A 19004-nucleotide genomic window follows, 5' to 3' on the forward strand; every position below is an offset into this window, starting at 1 on the left:
GGGTTGTAGAATACATGAACAGCAGTGTGAGCAGCCTCTTCTTCCCTCCACAACCCTGGTATATCTAGTGTGAGATCAGGTTCTCCAGTGGGAGGACATCTTTCTGCACGTGAAGGGAGGAAGCAGACGCAGAGCTTTGTACTGCACATATTCACTGTCATACGAACATTCTTGGATGGGTTTCTGTCGATTGTAAACAGAAAGAAGTGTGTGAGCTCTGACGGTCTGCAGCCTTCACTACACTCAGCGGCCACGGTTTGGCTGCTACTGTGACATAATATTTCACTTGTCATCCAGGGGACTCTGGAGGAATGGTACAGATCCAGGAGGGAAGTATGGAGTGTTTTTAATCTGATAGTGGAGCTATTAAGAATCCGTTCTTCAGTAGAAGACCGTGAAGGAACTGCACACCTCAAGGCACTTGGAGATACTTCAAATAGGATTGGTCAGTATTCCTATCCGTTGATTACACAGCTGTAACTACAGTATTACCTTCATTTCGGTTGTAGACCCTTCATCAGATATATATGCTAAGGTTCTCCAGGCTGTGCGGTGGGATGCCCCCAAACGGGGACAGACGGGATTCGACTGTATCAATGGCTGCGATGTGTTTTAGCCTTAGAAGAGCTTTCACTTTCTTCTTGTCTAAATGTTTCTTTAATAATTGCAATGATGCATATAAACCATGATTTGTGCTCTGGGCAAAATGTTTTTCTTTTTTTTTTTTTTCTTTGTCTCCTGCTCTCGTTGCACTCCCTTTACAACAAAGCATTCCTCTGAAGAATAGAAAATTGCTTCCTCGAACTTTGTCCTCGTTCTTAGTCTGACATGTAGAAATTTGAAATGGAGCAACTAATCGTTTTGCTGAGCAAACATTTTTCTTATTTACTCTGTATTCCTGAGCTAGGACTTATTGCATATGTTCTATAGTTTAACAAGTAGTCACCTTTCCCTTTTTTACATAAAGTGTTGCGCAAAAATTTGTCAGGGATGGGTAAAATGCTACAGAAAATGTTTTTAAAACATACAAGTGGTTTATTATCAATTGACCGAATGCAATTCTAGAGGCGCTGCACAGAATTTTTGAAGGAACACTTGACAGTGAGGCTGTTCGAACATCTGACAGAAGCAGGGTCATAAGCGCATATAGTGACATGTAAATGTTTGAACACCCCCGGTCAAAATTACCTACTTGTGAACAGTTAAGTTAAAGATGAAATGATCTCTAAAAGAGTCTAAAGTTATAGATACAGGAAAGATATATATCTTGGTACCGTGTTAGCCAGTAGATAGAAAAATATTTAGAATTGAGAGTCCTCAGTGGTTGATACCTTTTTTAACCCCTTCATGACCCAGCCTATTTTGACCTTAAAGACCTGGCCGTTTTTTGTAATTCTGACCAGTGTCCCTTTATGAGGTAATAACTCAGGAACGCTTCAACGAATCCTAGCGGTTCTGAGATTGTTTTTTTTCGTGACATATTGGGCTTCATGTTAGTGGTAAATTTAGGTCGATAATTTTTGCATTTATTTGTGAAAAAAATGGAAATATGGCTAAAATTTTGAAAATTTTGCAATTTTCAAATTTTGAATTTTTATTGTGTTAAACGAGAGAGTTATGTGACACAAAATATCGTAGTTAATAAATAACATTACCCACATGTCTACTTTACATCAGCACAATTTTGGAATCCAATTTTTTTTTTTTTCCAGGAAGTTATAAGGGTTAAAATTTGACCAGCGATTTCTCATTTTTACAGCAAAATTGACAAAACCATTTTTTTTAGGGACCACCTCACATTTAAAGTCAGTTTGAGGGGTCTATATGGCTGAAAATACCCAAAATTGACACCATTCTAAAAACTGCACCCCTCAAGGTGCTCAAAATCACATTCAAGAAGTTTATTAACCCTTCAGGTGCTTCACAGCAGCAGAAGCAACATGGAAGGAAAAAATGAACATTTAACTTTTTAGTCACAAACATGATGTTTTAGCAACAATTTTTTTTATTTTCCCAAGGGTAAAAAGAGAAACTGGCCACCAAAAGTTATTGTACAATTTGTCCTGAGTACACCGATACCCCATATGTGGGGGGGAACCACTGTTTGAGCACACGGCAGGGCTCGGAAGGGAAGGAGCGCCATTTGACTTTTTGAATAAAAAATTTAGCTCCAATCATTAGCGGACACTATGTCGCGTTTGGAGAGCCCCTGTTTGCCTAAACATTGGAGCTTCCCCACATGTGACCCCATTTTGGAAACTAGACCTCCTAAGGAACTAATCTAGATGTGCGGTGACCACTTTAAACCCTCAAGTGCTTCACAGAAGTTTATAACGCAGAGCCGTGAAAATAAAAAATCATTTTTCTTTCCTCAAAAATTATTTTGTAGCCCACAATTTTTTATTTTCACAAGAATAACAGGAGAAATTGGACCCGAAAAGTTGTTGTCCAGTTTGTCCTGAGTACGGTGATACCAAATATGTGGGGGGGAACCACTGTTTGGGCACACGTCGGGGCTCAGAAGGGAAGTAGTGACTTTTGAATGCAGACTTTGATGGAATGGTCTGTGGGCGTCACGTTGCGTTTGCAGAGCCCCTGATGTGCCTAAACAGTAGAAACCACCCACAAGTGACCCCACTTTGGAAACTAGACCCCACAAGGAACTTATCTAGATATGTGGTGAGCACTTTGAACCCCCAAGTGCTCCACAGAAGTTTATAATGTAGAACCGTAAAATCATTTTTCTTTCCTCATAAAAAATTGCTTGCTAAAATAATTTTTAATTGTTGCCCAGTTTGTCCTGAGTATGCTGGTACCCCATATGTGGGGGTAAACCACTGTTTGGGCGCACGTCGGGGCTCGGAAGGGAGGGAGCACCATTTGACTTTTTGAATGCAAGATTGACTGGAATCAATGGTGGCGCCATGTTGCGTTTGGAGACCCCTGATGTGCCGTAACAGTGGAAATCCCTCAATTCTAACTCCAACACTAACCCCAACACACCCCTAACCTTAATCCCAACTCTAGCCATAACCCTAATCACAACCCTAACCACAACCCTAACCCAAACACACCCCTAACCCTAATCCCAACCCCAATCCTAATCCCAACCCTAACCACAACACACCCCTAACCATAACCCTAACCACAGCCTAATCTTAACCCTATTTCCAACCCTAGCCCTAATTCCAACCCTAACCCTAAGGCTTTGTGCCCACGTTGCGAATTCATGTGAGATTTTTCCGCACCATTTTTGAAAAATCCGCAGGAAAAAGGCACTGCATTTTACCTGCGGATTTACCGCGGATTTCCAGTGTTTTTTGTGAGGAATTCACCTGTGGATTCCTATTGAGGAACAGGTGTAAAACGCTGCGGAATCCGCACAAAGAATTGACATGCTGCGGAAAATATAATGCAGCGTTTCCGCGTGGTATTTTCCGCACCATGGGCACAGCGGATTTGGTTTTCCATAGGTACTGTAAACCTGATGGAAAACTGGTACGAATCCGCAACGGCCAATCCGATGCGAATCCGCAGCCAAATCCGCTGTAGATCCGCAGCCAAATCCGCACCGTGTGCACATAGCCTAATTCTAACCCTAACCCTAGTTCTAACCCTAATTCTAGCCGTAATCCTAAGGCCAGGTTCACACTGCGCTAGCAGCAGCCCGTTCAGCACATACGCTAAGGGGCTGCTGCTAGCGCAAGTGCCGACGTTTGCATCGTGCTAGCGCAGATAGAGCTAGCAGATTGCTCTATCTGCACTAGCAGTGACGGACCCGGAAACACTGCACCCCGCGTCTCCGGGTCCGTTACTCAATGACGGCACATCCCTAGCGCACGCCCATTGTGGGCGTGCACTAGTGATGCGTCCGACATTGCTGTCAATGGCGGCCGTAACGGACTAAGTTACACCGCGTTTATGCCCCGGTGTAACGTAGTCCGTCTAACGGACTGCTTAGACGCAGTGTGAACTAACCCTAACCCTAACCCTAGTGGGGCAAAGAAAAAGAAAAAAATTTCTTTATTTTATTATTGTCCCTATCCATGGGGGTGATAAAGGGGGGGATTATTTATTGTTTTTTTTTTTATTTTGATTGCTGTGATAGGTTCTATCACAGCGATCAAAATGTACCTGTAACTAATCTGCCGGCCGGCAGATTCTGCGGGCGCATTGCGCATGCGCCCGCCATTTTGGAAGATGGCGGCACCCATCAAACACACGGACGGACACCGGGAGGGACCCAGGTCGGTAAGTATGAGGGGTGATCGGACAGCGGGGTGGGGGTGATCGGACAGTGGGGGGGAGCGGACAGGAGACCGGAGGGGAGCGGGGGACACTATTTGACCGGACGGAGGACCGGAGGGGAGGTGATCGGTGGGGGGGGGCAGATCGTGATCTCCAGCCATGGCTGATGCTATTGCAGCATCGGCCATGGCTGGATTGTAATAGTTCACCAATTTTCATTGGTGAAATATTACTATCGCTCTGATTGAAAGTGATATGTCACTTTCAACAGCCAATCAGAGCGATCGTAGCCACCGGGGGGGGGGGGGGTGAAGCCACCCCCCCTGGGCTAAAGTACAACTCCTCCTGTCCCTGCAGGCCGGGTGAAATTACAGTTAACCCTTTCACCCGGCCTGCAGGAGCCCAATCCGGCCATGACTCATATGCTGCGTCACAGGTCGGAATGGCACAGGTTTTCATGACGCATACGGTGCGTCAAAGGTCGGGAAGGGGTTAATGGCTAACTGTTGAGAGTCCTCGGTGGCAACAATTTACCATCTTCTCACCCATTATAAGGTATCAACCACTGAGGACTCTCAATTCTAAATATTTTTTTTAAAGTTATAGATGACACATTTCCTTTATATTTTAGACAAAACATAATTTTTTTTTTATATTTTCAAAATTACAAAAAAGGAAAATGGGCTGATGCAAAAGTTTGGGCACCCTGCATGGTTAGTACCAAATAGCACCCCCTTTTGAAAATCACAGCTTGTAAATGCTTTTTGTAGCCGGACAAGTCAATTCTTGTTTGAGGGATTTTCTTCCATTCTTGCTTTGAAAATTCCTCCAGTTTTGTGAGATTCCTGGGTCGTCTTCCTCTGCTATTTTGAGGTCTAGCCATAGATTTTCAGTGATGATCAGATCAGGGGACTGTGAGGGCCATTGTAAAACCTTCAGCTTGCGCCTTTTACAGGTAGTTTATTGTGGATTTTGATGTGTTTTTAGAATCATTATTCACTTGTAGAAGCCATCCTCTTTCCAACTTCAGCTATTTAAAAGATGTTTGCATCAAGAATTTTGTTGAAATTTCATTTAATCAATTATTCCTTCTACCTAATGAAAGGTTTCCCATGCTATTGGCTGCACCACAACCACAAAGCATGATTGATCCACCCCCATGCTTAGTGTTGGGTGAGATGTTCTTTTTCCTGAAATTCTGTGGCCTTTTTTCTCCACACATACTTTTGATCATTGTGACCAAAGAGTTGTATTTTAACCTCATCGGTCCACAAGACTTGTTTTCAAAATGCATCAGGCTTGTTTAGATGTTCTTTTGCATACTTCTGACTCTGAATTTTATGTTGAGGACACAGAAGTTTTCTTCTGATGGATATTCCATCCAGACCATATTTCTGCAGGTGTCTCTGAACATTAGACCCATGTACCACAACTCCAGTATGCTAAATCTTTCTGAAGGTCTTTTCCAAATAAGAGGGGGTTTGGATTGGCCTCTCTAGCACTCCTACGAGCAGCTCACTGAAATTTTGATTTGTCTTTCAGACCTTATCTTGACCTCCAGTGTTCCCGTTAACTGCTATTTCTTAATTATATTTTGAACTGTGGAAAGAGCAACTTGAAAAAAAAACACTTTGCAATCTTCTTGTAGCCTTCTCTTGATTTGTGGGCCATCACCATTTTCAGAGTGTTGGGCAGCTGCTTAGGAGAAGCCATGGCTGCTGTATTTTTGGCACAAGGTTAGAGGAGGCTGGGTTTTCATAAAGGTGGGAAATTTGCATCACCTGGCCTTTCCTAATGAAGATGGTAACATGCTAATTAACTTTTGACCAAGGTTTCAAACCTTATCAAAGCACACACATCTACAAGAGTGCCCAGACTTTAGCATTGGCCTATTTTCCTTTTTGTAATTTTTAGACTATGTGCCCACATTGCTTAAATGCTGCAGAAATGTCCGCAGCATTTTCGCAACTCCCTGCCGCAGGTAAAATGCATGCGGAATTTGCAGAACGGAATAAGCGTTTTTAGCTTGCAGAATGCTTGCGCTCTACAAGCGATTTGAAGCATCTCTTGGAAAAGTGATTGACAGGTTGGTCACACTTGTCGAACATAGTGCTTGACGAGTGTGACAAACTATTTACTATTGATGCTGCCCATGCAGCCTCAATATTAAAGGATAGAATGTTAAAAATAATTTTAAAAAAATATATGGTTATTCTCACCTTCCGACAGCCTACGATCTCCTCAGCGGATCTCCCGGTACGTTCCGTTCCCCGGAATGCTTTGTGTGAAGGACCTTTGTGACGTCACGGTCGCGTAACCGCGACATCATCCCAGGTGAATCGTGCAATGCATCCCTGGCAATGGAAGCCGCTGCGTGCACCGCTGAGAGGCTCGAGGACTCCGGCCGCCATCAGATAAGTATATCCCTTTTTTTTTTTTTTTTTTTTTGCAGAAATATGGTTCCCACGGGCCTGGAGGAGAGTCTCCTCTCATCCAGATCCTGGGTACCATCCGCACATGAAGTGCTCGCGTAGCCACACGTGTAAAGTGAGCGTATCAATGCAATCCTATGGAAATAATGAACATGCTGCGTATTTTACCACTATCCGATTCTGCAGAGGGAAAATCCGCAGCATGGGCACACCAACTGCGGAATCCCATGGGAATGCGGTTTTTAAGCGTTTTTATGCATTTCCGCTGCGGCAGAAACGCATAAAAAGCACAACGTGGGCGCACACAGCCTTAGAATGCTAAAAAATTATTTATTTTTGCTTAAAGCACAAAGGAAATGCCATATTTTTCTTTAACCCTTGCAGTGATCATTTAATCTTCAACTTAACTGTTCACAATAACAGTAATTTTGACCAGAGGGGCCCAAAATTTTACATGAACATGAAGTGAGGCTGAGGAAAAGTCATCCTGCTCAGTCAGCCAAGAAAATGATGTACAGTATTTCTTCTCCTGTCACACACTTCTTGTCTCATGGTGGTACATGTGCATATGATCCTTATTACACTGCTCCTGTGGAGACCCAGGTCAAGTTTCAGGAGCTGTGTTTCTTCAGACTGTAGCCCATTATGACACATGACTAGGGTGGGCTGCTGTTTGAACTATGTGACAATGGCCATTTTATTACATTCTTGGAAAACCTCTTGAAATTGGTTTAGAATGGCACCATGTAATACCATGTAATATGTAACATTTCCCATGTTGTGCTTTATAGCTATAGCCATGTTGTTTGGAGCTGGTCTTGGCTAATATATTGTTTAGGAATATAAACAATGAATACACCATACTTGTGCTTTACAATTAAATTCATGTTTTGGGTTAGCCTTATCCAAAGTCTGTAGAGAGTAGAAAATTATATATTCTGCTGTTCGGCTTGGCAGCTTTTAGGCTATGTTCACATTAGCGTTGTGCGCCGCTGCGTCGGCAACGCACGCAAAAACGCTGCGTTTTGTGACGCATGCGTCGTTTTTTGCCGAAATTTGGACGCAAGAAAAATGCAACTTGTTGCGTTTTCTTTGTCCGACGCTTGCGGCAAAAAAGACGCATGCGTCGCACAACGCAACAAACAAAAACGCATGCGTCCCCCATGTTAAATATAGGGGCGCATGACGCATGCGTCGCCGCTGCGTCGCCCGATGCAAACCCGACCCAAACTAGCATAACGCTAGTGTGAACGTAGCCTTAATGAGTACTTCATGTGTGCCGGTCTATGAATGGGATCTGCTATGCATGTTTCCGCATAAGTTGTAATAAATTACAGGGTTTTTTTCCATGATAGGAAAGTCAACTTCTTTGTTAGATTTCAGATATAAGCATAATGAATTGTAATTATTTGTAAAAAATAAATAAAGAAATAAAAGTAGTAATCTGTTTTATAGCTATTGCTGATAAGCAAATATTATAGCGCCCCTGCAGTTGTTTATCGGTTTTCTGATTGTCCACAATGGACTGTCTAACCTGGCATCTAAAATGCAGCAGGACAACATAAGAATGTACCATAACTTTAATATCTAGACCCAACACTTTTTTTTTCCATTTATTGCGTGTCCTGTTATGCCTGAGCTAAAGGAATAAATGAATAGTTGTGGTGCAGGTAAAACCTCCATCTCTTCAGCCATCCTTGATTTGTCATTGCCTTTACACTCAATGACTGTATGACTGGTTTTTTAGTTAACCAAGTAATGTTAAACCTGTTTTTATTTGCAGGTTAAAAATATAATAATAAATGAATCTAATAAATTGCCATATATCCATCCCTCAGGTCTGTTTGGAAGAAGAATGAGTAACCCATTTCAGCACTTGGTGGAGCCGCTCAACCATGCGGAGCCCGACAAGAAATTTTATAATCTCCAAAAGTTGAATGATGCAAGATACGGTATGTTCTACTTTTTATAACTGCTGGTCAATCATGGAAGTGCGATTGAATTTCACACTAGTGGTTAAGAATAGGGATGAGCGAACCCCTGGAAGTTCGAGTTTGGACCGAACTTTAGTCCAGTTCGGTTCGGGTACCAGAACTTTCCTCGAACTCCATATAAGTCAATAGGGTTCCAAACTTTGGTGCTATAAAATGGTCATGGGAAGTGCTAGGGTGCTGCAAAAGGAAGAAAAATATTGGTAAAACAGCACATTTGCCCTACAAATGTGGATAGGAAAACGACTTAAAATAGCATTCAATAAAACGTAATAATCTTGAGCCGGGAGGCGGAGGTCCAAGGGAAGGATTGGATCAGTACATTAGATGAACTTGTTAAGTAAGCGAGAAAAACGACATGGGGTTACCCCTATTTTTAATAACCAGCCAAGAAAAAGCAGACAGCTGTAAGCTGGTGTTATTATGCTGGGGAGAGGCCCAATATCCATGGACTTGTACAACCTATTATCAACCCCAGGCTGTCTGTTTTGCCATTGCTGGTTATGAAAAATGGGGGGTAACCCCCAAAAAATTATTCATGGCCCCCTCCTATTTTTAATATGCAGCTAAGGCAAAGTAGACAGCTGGGAGCTGATATTAAGACTGGGAAGGCCCATGAATATTTTCCCCTTCCCAGCGTAATAAGATCAGCCCTCGGTCTCCCCAGAAATGGCGTGTCTATTTGATGCGATAATTTTGTCGCTTAACCTCGGCTCTTCCCATTTTGTCTTGATGCTGTGACAATTGGGGTAATAGATTTTGGGGTTGATGTCAGCTGTGTACGGTCAGCTGTCATCAAGCCCATGAGTTGATAAAACACACGCACACACAAGTTTTATTTGAATAAAGACTCCCCAACACATTCCCTGGTTTACCCGTTTATTAAACAAATAATCTCTGCAGCTCCAACATAATCCATTGTGATTACCATAATGTCCAACAACATTTTTTTTTCTTTTCTCTCTTCTGCAACCTATGAAGCGTCCTTCTGAGATTAACGCTTTATAGATTGCTTGCGGTCATGTCTCGCAAGCGATGACGTCCGCTTGATGCCAGCTCACATCATCCCCAAAAAACATTACCCTGATTGCCACTCCCCCAGGGCAATTGGGAAGAGCCGAAGCTAAGCACCAAAATTGGTGCTTTTGATAGATGTGCCATTTCCGGGACAGCTGAAGGCTTGTCTTATTATACTGGAAAGGACTTTCCCAGCCTATTAATATCGTCCCCCAGCTGTCTCCTTTGCCTTAGCTGGTTATTAAAAGAAGAAAAAAAGGGGGGGGGGACCCTTCTATTTTTTTTTTTTTACTTGGGGGGGGGGAAGGGTCCCCCATTTTAATCAGCAAAGGCAAAGCAGACAACTGGGGGTTAATAGGCTGGGCTCTATGGCTGAGCACTCCAGCCGTCAGCCTATGGGGATTTTAATTGCATCAGAATCCCACTTTTCCATATAAATGTAGCCCCATGAGAGGATTCTCATTAGATAGGTTCCCAGCAACGGGAATCGCCTTATCGTGGCTGCTGGGTACACATGAATTGGCCAGTTTATTCGCGAAGCATTCTCAATTTTTCCTACTCACTAGAGCAGTAATGCAATTCAAATTTCTTATACCGTATATACTCGTGTGTAAGTCGATGCGCATAATTTTGCCTCAAAAAACTGGGAAAACTTATTGACTCGAGTATAAGCTGGGAATGCTTTATCCTCTTGTCACTATTCTGGTATGCAGGGTTCTTCATCCCCATCCTTGTCTGCATGGCTCCTTATTCCTATCCTTGTTTGCGTGGCTCCGTATTCCTATACTTGTATGCATGGCTCCTTATTCCCATCCTTGTCTGCATGGCTCCGTATTCCTATCCTTGTATGCATGGCTCTTTATTCACAGCCTTGTCTGCATGGCTCCTTATTCCTATCCTTATTTGCGTGGCTCCTTATTCCCATCCTTGTCTGCGTGGCTCCTTATTCCCATCCTTGTCTGCATGGCTCCTTATTCCCATCCTTGTCTGCATGGCTCCTTATTCCTATCCTTGTCTGCGTGGCTCCTTATTCCCATCCTTGTCTGCGTGGCTCCTCATCCCCATCCTTGTCTGCATGGCTCCTTATTCCCATCCTTGTCTGCGTGGCTCCTTATTCCCATCCTTGTCTGCGTGGCTCCTTATTCCCATCCTTGTCTGCATGGCTCCTTATTCCCATCCTTGTCTGCATGGCTCCTCATCCCCATCCTTGTCTGCATGGCTCCTTATTCCCATCCTTGTCTGCATGACTCCTGATCCCCATCCTTGTCTGCATGACTCCTGATCCCCATCCTTTTATGTATGGCCCACAAGAGAGAAAAAAATCCTACTTTCCTTCCCTGCACGCCCTCATTTTGTCTCCCATGTGTCCCTGCTCATTAAGGGACTCCCCAGCCTATGAGAGTGGAGAGAGGTGAATATTCATTACCTTAATGAGCGGGCACCCATGAGAGCCCAGCAGCTGCTGGAAGCTAGCGGCTGTAACTGTGGGTGCTATAAGATAATTGAATATTCATTACCTGCGCAGTGAATATTCATTTTTCTTTAGCAGCGGACACGAGCTTTAGCTGCAGCCACCTGCCTCCTGTGACCTTCTGCTCCCCCTCCCCTGCCATGAACTGGGACAATGACTCGTGTATAAGCTGAGGGGTGCATTTTCAGCGCAAAAAAAAGTGCTGAAAAACTCTGCTTATACACGAGTATATACAGTATTTTATGTTGGCATGCTATAGCACTACAGAGTAGTACTTTGTTATATGTGGAAATGGCTGCTGTTAGTAAGCACATGTAAACACCTGATTGCTGTTGGCGTGACGTTAGTCTTCTGATATTTGTATTCATTTGGCATTAACATATGTTTGAAAAGCCATAGCTTACAGCAACACAATGCGGTAACGTACATCAATAAGGGCTACATATCCTGAAAGGGCTGCCCAAGCCCTATCTGAGGATACTATTAGTAGGGTATGCAAAAATTACCTGACAGATTTCGTTTAACTGCTCTAGCACCCATCTTTAATAAAATACATATGATTAGGGGAACCCACATCCCAGCACTTATGATTGTACAAAGCTTATTAGGTGTTTTGAATTTAAATATTATATCCTTGACATTTAAAAATAAAAAAATAATAAAAAAGTGCCTAAGCACGAACAGGCAGGTAGCTACCTACCTGCCTATTGTGCCCGGCGCTATTCTCTTCTGGCACTGGGTGGTCACAGACTTCCGCTGCTGTCAGGCCAACAGAGCAATGGCTTCTTTTCCTGTTGACAGGACGGGACTACTGGGGTCATGCTGATTGTGAGCCGGCTCTCTGCTGCCTAATTTGGGGAAGATGGCTATCAATCCGCATGATGCCAGTCCTCCCGCCCTGTCAACAAGAAGAGAAACTGCTGCTCTGTTGACAAGGAGCAAGTTAATCTCCAGCAGGAGCGGTCAATGACCGGTGCCGGGTACAACAGCCAGGTAGTTGCCTCTGTTAGGATCTACATGCCTGTTGGTGCTTAAACACGTTTTTTTTTTTTAAGTCCACAATATCTCCTTTAATCTTATTTTTATTGGACTTAACCAAGAAAATTGGCTTCCTTACAACATTGGAAAGGTTTTTCTATTGACAAATATTTTTTTTCGATTGACCAGTCAAGAATGCATCTTATAATCTGAAAGGGAACGTGTCAGCAGGATTGTGCACAGTAACCTACACACAGTGTCAGGTCGGCACCGTTATACTGATTAAAATGATGCCTTGGTTGGTGAAATCCGTCTTGTGGTTGTTGTTTAATCTTTATTTTCAGTTTTGAATATGCTCGTCCCCTGGGCCGGCGTCTGGGGGCTTCATGTGGTGCTCTGATTAGGTATTCATAATGCAGACTGCTGACAGGTCACTGATCCCTCACTGACCTGCCCCCTAGTTTACATTATGAATATAATGTATGTTTTGAGAGAAAAAAAATCACATCTATAATGTCCATGCAATTAGTTTATTTGGTGATATAAATAATAAAATAATTATATGAATATTATAGAAGTGATCGTGCTACAGCGCAGGCGCCACCTGCCTGCTGAATTATTATTATTATTTTATTTTATTTTTTTTTAAAGCATACTGAATATTGTATGTATAACAGGGGGCAGGTCAGTGAGGGATTTGTGACCTATCAGAAGCCATACAGCTGAGCATACAATACCTATGCAGAACACCCCAACTTCACCCCAGAGCACGAGCAGATCATTACCTGAAGAATGAAAATAAAGAATAAACAACCACAAGACAGATTTCATCACCAGATATCATTGTAATCAGTCTAACAGCGCCAACCTGACACTGTCTGTAGGTTACTGTGCACAATCCTGCTGACAGGTTCCCTTTAAATGCAGTAAATGTGACTGAATTCTCTCGCTCTGCTACAAGCATCTGATTCCTGTTTGCATTGTATGAAGCTGTGATGCTCGCTCCCCGTTTCTTTCCAGCCCGCTTGCCCTTTTCCATACGAGTCCTCCTGGAGTCGGCCATCAGGAACTGTGATGGATTTCTGGTAAAAAGAACAGATGTTGATGCTATCCTCAACTGGAAAGTCACTCAGAATGACAATGTGGAAGTCCCGTTCCGTCCAGCAAGAGTTATTCTGCAGGATTTCACGTAATTGCCCTGTTTTTCTACTACTGCTGATCTGTCTGATTATTTTTTTTTTTTTTTTTTAACTGCGTTTTGAGGTTCTTAATGCAATGAATGGGGGTCTCTGCCCTCGTGCCACCACCTATCAAAACGCTACACTGTACAAACATGGGCTGTCGGAAGTGCTAGATATTGACTTCTTTGTGTCTGTCTTGCACTAGACACTTATGTGGATGATATGTAATGTGAAGGTAGTGCCCAAAGGTTCTAGCATGTTCTTGTACAGTGTTGGAGGCATTGGAGCATGTGGTCACAAGGAAGGGCATCAATTTGGTTAAAGTAAGAATTTTGCTGTCCCCAAAAACTGCACTCCCTACGAATAACTTTCACCATTGGAGACATAATGATTCTTCCTCAGTGTCTTATGCATCCGTTTTGTTTTCAGAGGTGTCCCTGCAGTGGTGGATTTTGCAGCAATGCGAGATGCAGTAAAGCGATTGGGAGGAAATCCAGAAAAAATCAACCCTGTGTGCCCGGCAGACTTGGTGATTGACCATTCCATACAAGTTGATTTCAACAGAAGGTGAGACGGTTCCTGAGCAGTGCATCTTATACAGCCTTGCTGCATTCTTCTGCATGGCCCAAACGCATGGCTCATTCTACATCTGATTTGTTTCCAACCTCACATTTGCTGGACACATGCAGAGAAATCTTTTTATTTATCTCTTTGGAAATTCCGCTGCATCGCGCGCACAACTTGCATGAAAATAAATGCACCAATATCGGAGACTGGTTAAACGGGGTTGTCTAGAACTTTAAAAAGGATCTGCTCTTATTTTTCCAGAAACTGCAACCTTAGGTCTGGCATTGCAGCTCACACTCATTGACGTGAATGCAATACAAGATGGCCCAAGGACAACAGTAATGCCGTTTTTGGTAAAATAGTCCATTTTGGACAACTTATTTTTGAAAAAAATCAATCAAGAGTCCCTTAAATTGTGCATGGTGGTCTGCACAGCTTCAAACGTCACTTTCTGCACACCTATCCAAAATGGTTGATTTTCAGAAGAATAAATGTGGCCTTTATCTGCGCATCTCCTCCTTCTTATGTCGTATGTTTTAGGGAAGATAGCTTACAAAAGAATCAGGAATTGGAGTTTGAAAGGAACAGAGAACGTTTTGAGTTTCTGAAAGTGAGTATGCAAGGATTTCTGTGTCATAAGATGGGATATGCCATATCACTGTTATTGACGTGGTTCGGTCAATTCTACTTCCAGTGGGGCTCTCAGGCCTTTCAGAACATGAGAATCATTCCACCAGGCTCTGGCATCATTCACCAGGTCAACCTGGAATACCTGGCTAGAGTAGTCTTTGATCAAGATGGCTTCTACTATCCTGATAGTCTTGTTGGCACAGACTCGCACACCACAATGATCGATGGTCTTGGTGTTCTAGGTTGGGGTAAGTTTAAACCCTTGATTACAGAAGTCTTGCTTTGTTAATTGTAAGAGGGTTGATAGACTTGACTTCCTTGCTACGGGACTCATGTGTAAGATGCAGTATGAACTGAAGGCATCTTCTAAAGAGGGTCTCCTACTATGCGCTAGGATGTACCATAAATATGACCAGTCATTTAGACAGCATATGTCACAATGTTTAGGCTGCCTCCACTGACAGCAGCTTAAAACTCTGATTCTAATTCTGGTTCACTTACTGGGCTTCTTGCAGTTCTATTTTAACTGCTGCAGCTCTGCTAGTCCTCCTAATTATAAACCCCTGCTATGTGGTCTTTGATATTCATGATCTCTTATTCTTGCCCCACCATTGATGTGTGCTACTTGTACACCAGGGAGAAATCTGAGCTGTCAAACATTTGCCACAGATTGGGTTATACACAGCTCATCATTGAGAAGACTAGCAGAGCTGCAGCAGCTAATACAATCAATTATCTTCTGGTATCCTATTGATATTTTACAATGACAATGGTGGCATTCTAGAAACACACTTTAACTCTCTTTTACTTAGTTTTGCTTCTTTATTTGTGCATGTGAGATGGCCATTTCTGGTTGCCGATTTTTTGCCGTCAGTTAACCCCTGCTATGTTTGCTTGATCAGGTGTTGGAGGAATTGAAGCTGAGGCTGTCATGCTTGGCCAACCAATCAGTATGGTGCTACCGGAAGTAATTGGATATAAATTGTTTGGGAACCCTAACCATTTAGTGACTTCTACAGATATTGTGCTGACAGTGACTAAGGTATCTCTTTTGTATTTTTATTTTTTTTAAAAAGTACTTGTGACTCTTCCATTACCAATATTAAAGACACGCCTATAACATTGTGTGTCTTTATTGCAGCACCTCCGTCAAGTTGGAGTAGTGGGTAAATTTGTTGAGTTTTTTGGCCCTGGTGTGGCACAACTTTCTATTGCTGACCGTGCCACTATTGCCAACATGTGTCCGGAGTATGGTGCCACTGCAGCGTTTTTCCCTGTCGATTTGGTCAGCATTCAGTATTTACAGCAAACCGGTAAGGGCAACCCTTTATTATACATGTGTATATACTGTAGTACTTGTGTAGTTTAGGAACAGAGAAGCCATATAGTTTTCAATCCTGTCTTCTGGCAACGTGCCATAGTCTAATGAATGCCACCCTTGATTTCTACTGTGTGAAAAAGCTGTGCATGTATTAAGCCTACAAATTACATTTTTAACATCATTTACATTCTTCTAATCACACTTTCGCTAGTTTTCCCTACTTAGAATGTCTGGTATGCCGTGATATGCAGAAACGGCATTCTTCCTGGTATTTTTAAGCGGAATATGTTTTTTTTTTTTTTTTATGCAGTTTATTAGTTGGGGATTAAATATAAGAATCTTAATAGAAGTGAATAACAATCCTTAAATGTAAAAGGGAAAGGCAAACCTAGTAATGGTTTCAGGCATACCAGAGCTAATCTTACCAAGGTTTAGGAGCCAACACTTTCACTTGTAACACCAGACACCAACTGCTCCAGAAATGTAAAAAAAATAATCACATGGTCACGCCTCCTCCGTTCCCCACCTTAATGATTCTTCGAGCAGTGTAACCTTTCTCTCTTTCCTTCCCCAGTCAAGACAAGCCTACATCTTCCTTAGTAAGAAACGTCCTCCTTGACATTCCTAGTGGTTAAAGCACACCCTCTCCGCCAGTTCCTCATTTCTTAAAGCTAAGGCATAGTCCTCAGTGTTTCTGAAAATAATCACCCCAAAGAGCGGAGTGACTGGAGAACGCAATGATAAACCATGTTGGTTCTTAATAGCCTAAGTCTAAGTGCCTGTCAAGTCATCGAATAAAACATTCATACTTTGTGTCCCAGGTCGTGAAGAAGACAAAGTGAAATACATCCAAATGTATTTGGAGGCTGTGGGTCTATTTAGGGACTTCAGTAATACAGACCAGGACCCGGACTTCACCCAGGTAAGAATGAAACGGATCACCCAAGGACTTGTTACATTTGGTGTATTCAGGCTTCGAGTATAACACACCTAGAATGGATGTCTCATTGTCCGCAGTGTATGGTAGGTCACTGGGCATATATTCTCTCCACAGGTGATAGAGCTGGATCTGAGCACGGTGGTGCCCTGTTGTAGTGGACCCAAAAGGCCTCAGGATAAAGTGTCCGTGTCTGACATGAAAACAGACTTTGAGAGTTGCCTAGGAGCCAAGGTAAGAAGTGCCACTTCTTTACCATTCAGACAGCAGATTCTCTGTTCTTTTTGCGTCTTCAATGCTCTCGTTGCTTGATGTGACAGGCCAAAAGCCCATGGTGCATTATTGGAAAAATCCGATGTCCTTCTAAATTTCTGTCTGATACAGAGATGGCAACTTTCCAAACACCACCAATTTCTGGTGTTTGGATAACTTGAGGGAGCTCCATAGGATACCATTCAGTGAGGTCCTGGTATATAATTTTTCTGGGACTAATTTTTGGTATCGTACTATGATATCTGTATTTGAGATATTGTGTTAGAGATGGTAACTTTGTATGATATAATATTACAAAATCCGTAAAGGGGTCTCCACGTTCAGCCAGTTAGGATGTAGATTTTGTGATTTGTAGCTGCCCAAGGGGTCTGGTACCACAACATGACACAATTGGTACAGGACATATTGCCATTAAATTGAAGCCCGGGGCTTTGGATTTGGAAAGTAAAGGGGGTTCCACAGATTAAAAATGCCAGCCAATGTAAGTTAAAAGGGCAATTTTTAATTTATTTATTTTTTAACAGCAAGGGTTCAAAGGCTTCCATATCCCTCAAGAACACCATAACGACTACGTGAAATTTGCCTATAATAATGCTGATTATGAGCTGACCCATGGCTGTGTGGTCATAGCTGCTATTACCAGCTGTACCAACACTAGTAACCCTTCTGTCATGCTGGGCGCAGGTGAGCACCACTTATTTTAGCATTTTCATTTGTGGTTTTTGTTTTTTTCCTTTTACTGGGACCAGGTGTTTTCAACATGGATCATTTGTTTAATAGGGAAAAAAAACATTTGACCACATTTTAGATTGGGGTGCTTGGTATTTGTGGAAATTCTTCATATATAGTTGTGGATAGGAATTACACAATCTCTGATTTTTATTATTTATTTTTATTATTTTTATTAGGATTATTGGCCAAAAATGCAGTTGAAGCTGGACTAACTGTGAAGCCTTACATCAAGACAAGTCTGTCTCCTGGCAGTGGGGTAGTGACTTACTATCTTCGAGACAGTGGCGTCATGCCTTATCTTTCCAAGCTTGGGTAGGTTTCCCAAAAAAGAAATGATTACTATAATACTAGGTATAAGGAAAATTAATAATTATTCTTTGCATCTTGACACTCACTGTGCAACTCCGTTATCTTGATTGAGGCAGGTCTTTATTGATGTAAAGGGTGAGCGCATTCTAGAGAATGCTAAATGGGCCACAGCCCCTTCATTCAAGGGCACTCGTGGTTCCTCAAACTTGAAACCCCACCTATCTGCGTATTCAAGCACTTGGAGAACCCTATAACATTTTCAGGTGATCTATATCAACAAGGGGATCTGGTGAGACTGCAGGGATGTTAGGGTACCGTCACACAGTGACCCTTTGATCGCTACGACGGCACGATCCGTGACGCTCCAGCGTCGTAGACTGCTGTCACACTTTGCAATGTACGACGCTGGAGCGATAATTTCATGACGTATGTGCGATGTAGAAGCCGATGGTTACTATGCGCACATCGTATACAATATCGTGCACACCTTTGTTACACCATACGATCATGCCGCCACAGCGGGACACTAGACGACGAAAGAAAGTTTCAAACGATCTGCTACGACGTACGATTCTCAGCGGGGTCCCTGATCGCAGGAGCGTGTCAGACACTGCGAGATCGCTGGAACGTCACGGATATATCGCTGGAACGTCACAAATCGTGCCGTCGTAGCGATCAAAATGCCACTGTGTGACGGTACCCTTAGACTTGCATGCAATCCTTGTTGTCAGTCACCCATGCAGACTTCAATATCTAAAAATGTACCTTTATCTAAGGTGATGCCTATATTGATTTAGCATCACCCTGCCCCGCAGCTTAGATCTTGGGGCAGAAGTGGTTTCATAATTCAAATTCAATATTGACCTTTTTTTCATAACCTTTAAATACCGATGAGTTGGTGTAAAAATTCTGCTTTT

The 19004-nt window shown here is 42.7% G+C and overlaps 1 protein-coding gene across 6 annotated transcripts in view; it reads left to right on the forward strand.

Annotated features, from left to right (window-relative positions):
* ACO1 (aconitase 1) overlaps window positions 1-19004 on the forward strand; it is a 110874-nt gene that overhangs the window by 48542 nt on the left and 43328 nt on the right. For 4 of the 6 annotated variants that reach the window (XM_069766340.1, XM_069766356.1, XM_069766347.1 and 1 more), the window contains 11 exons: window positions 8519-8632; window positions 13158-13326; window positions 13748-13885; window positions 14426-14495; window positions 14580-14763; window positions 15418-15557; window positions 15657-15828; window positions 16658-16758; window positions 16891-17007; window positions 17571-17730; window positions 17955-18090. In XM_069766340.1, the coding sequence (XP_069622441.1) occupies window positions 8536-8632; window positions 13158-13326; window positions 13748-13885; window positions 14426-14495; window positions 14580-14763; window positions 15418-15557; window positions 15657-15828; window positions 16658-16758; window positions 16891-17007; window positions 17571-17730; window positions 17955-18090 (1484 nt within the window). In that variant the 5' untranslated portion in view covers window positions 8519-8535. Of the gene's footprint in view, window positions 1-175; window positions 446-8518; window positions 8633-13157; window positions 13327-13747; window positions 13886-14425; window positions 14496-14579; window positions 14764-15417; window positions 15558-15656; window positions 15829-16657; window positions 16759-16890; window positions 17008-17570; window positions 17731-17954; window positions 18091-19004 lie in introns of those variants that run through there. The other 2 variants (XM_069766365.1, XM_069766384.1) reach the window with 2 other exon arrangements.

Source organism: Ranitomeya imitator, chromosome 1, assembly GCF_032444005.1.
Source record: "Ranitomeya imitator isolate aRanImi1 chromosome 1, aRanImi1.pri, whole genome shotgun sequence".
In the NCBI taxonomy this organism is placed as follows: Eukaryota; Metazoa; Chordata; class Amphibia; order Anura; family Dendrobatidae; genus Ranitomeya; species Ranitomeya imitator.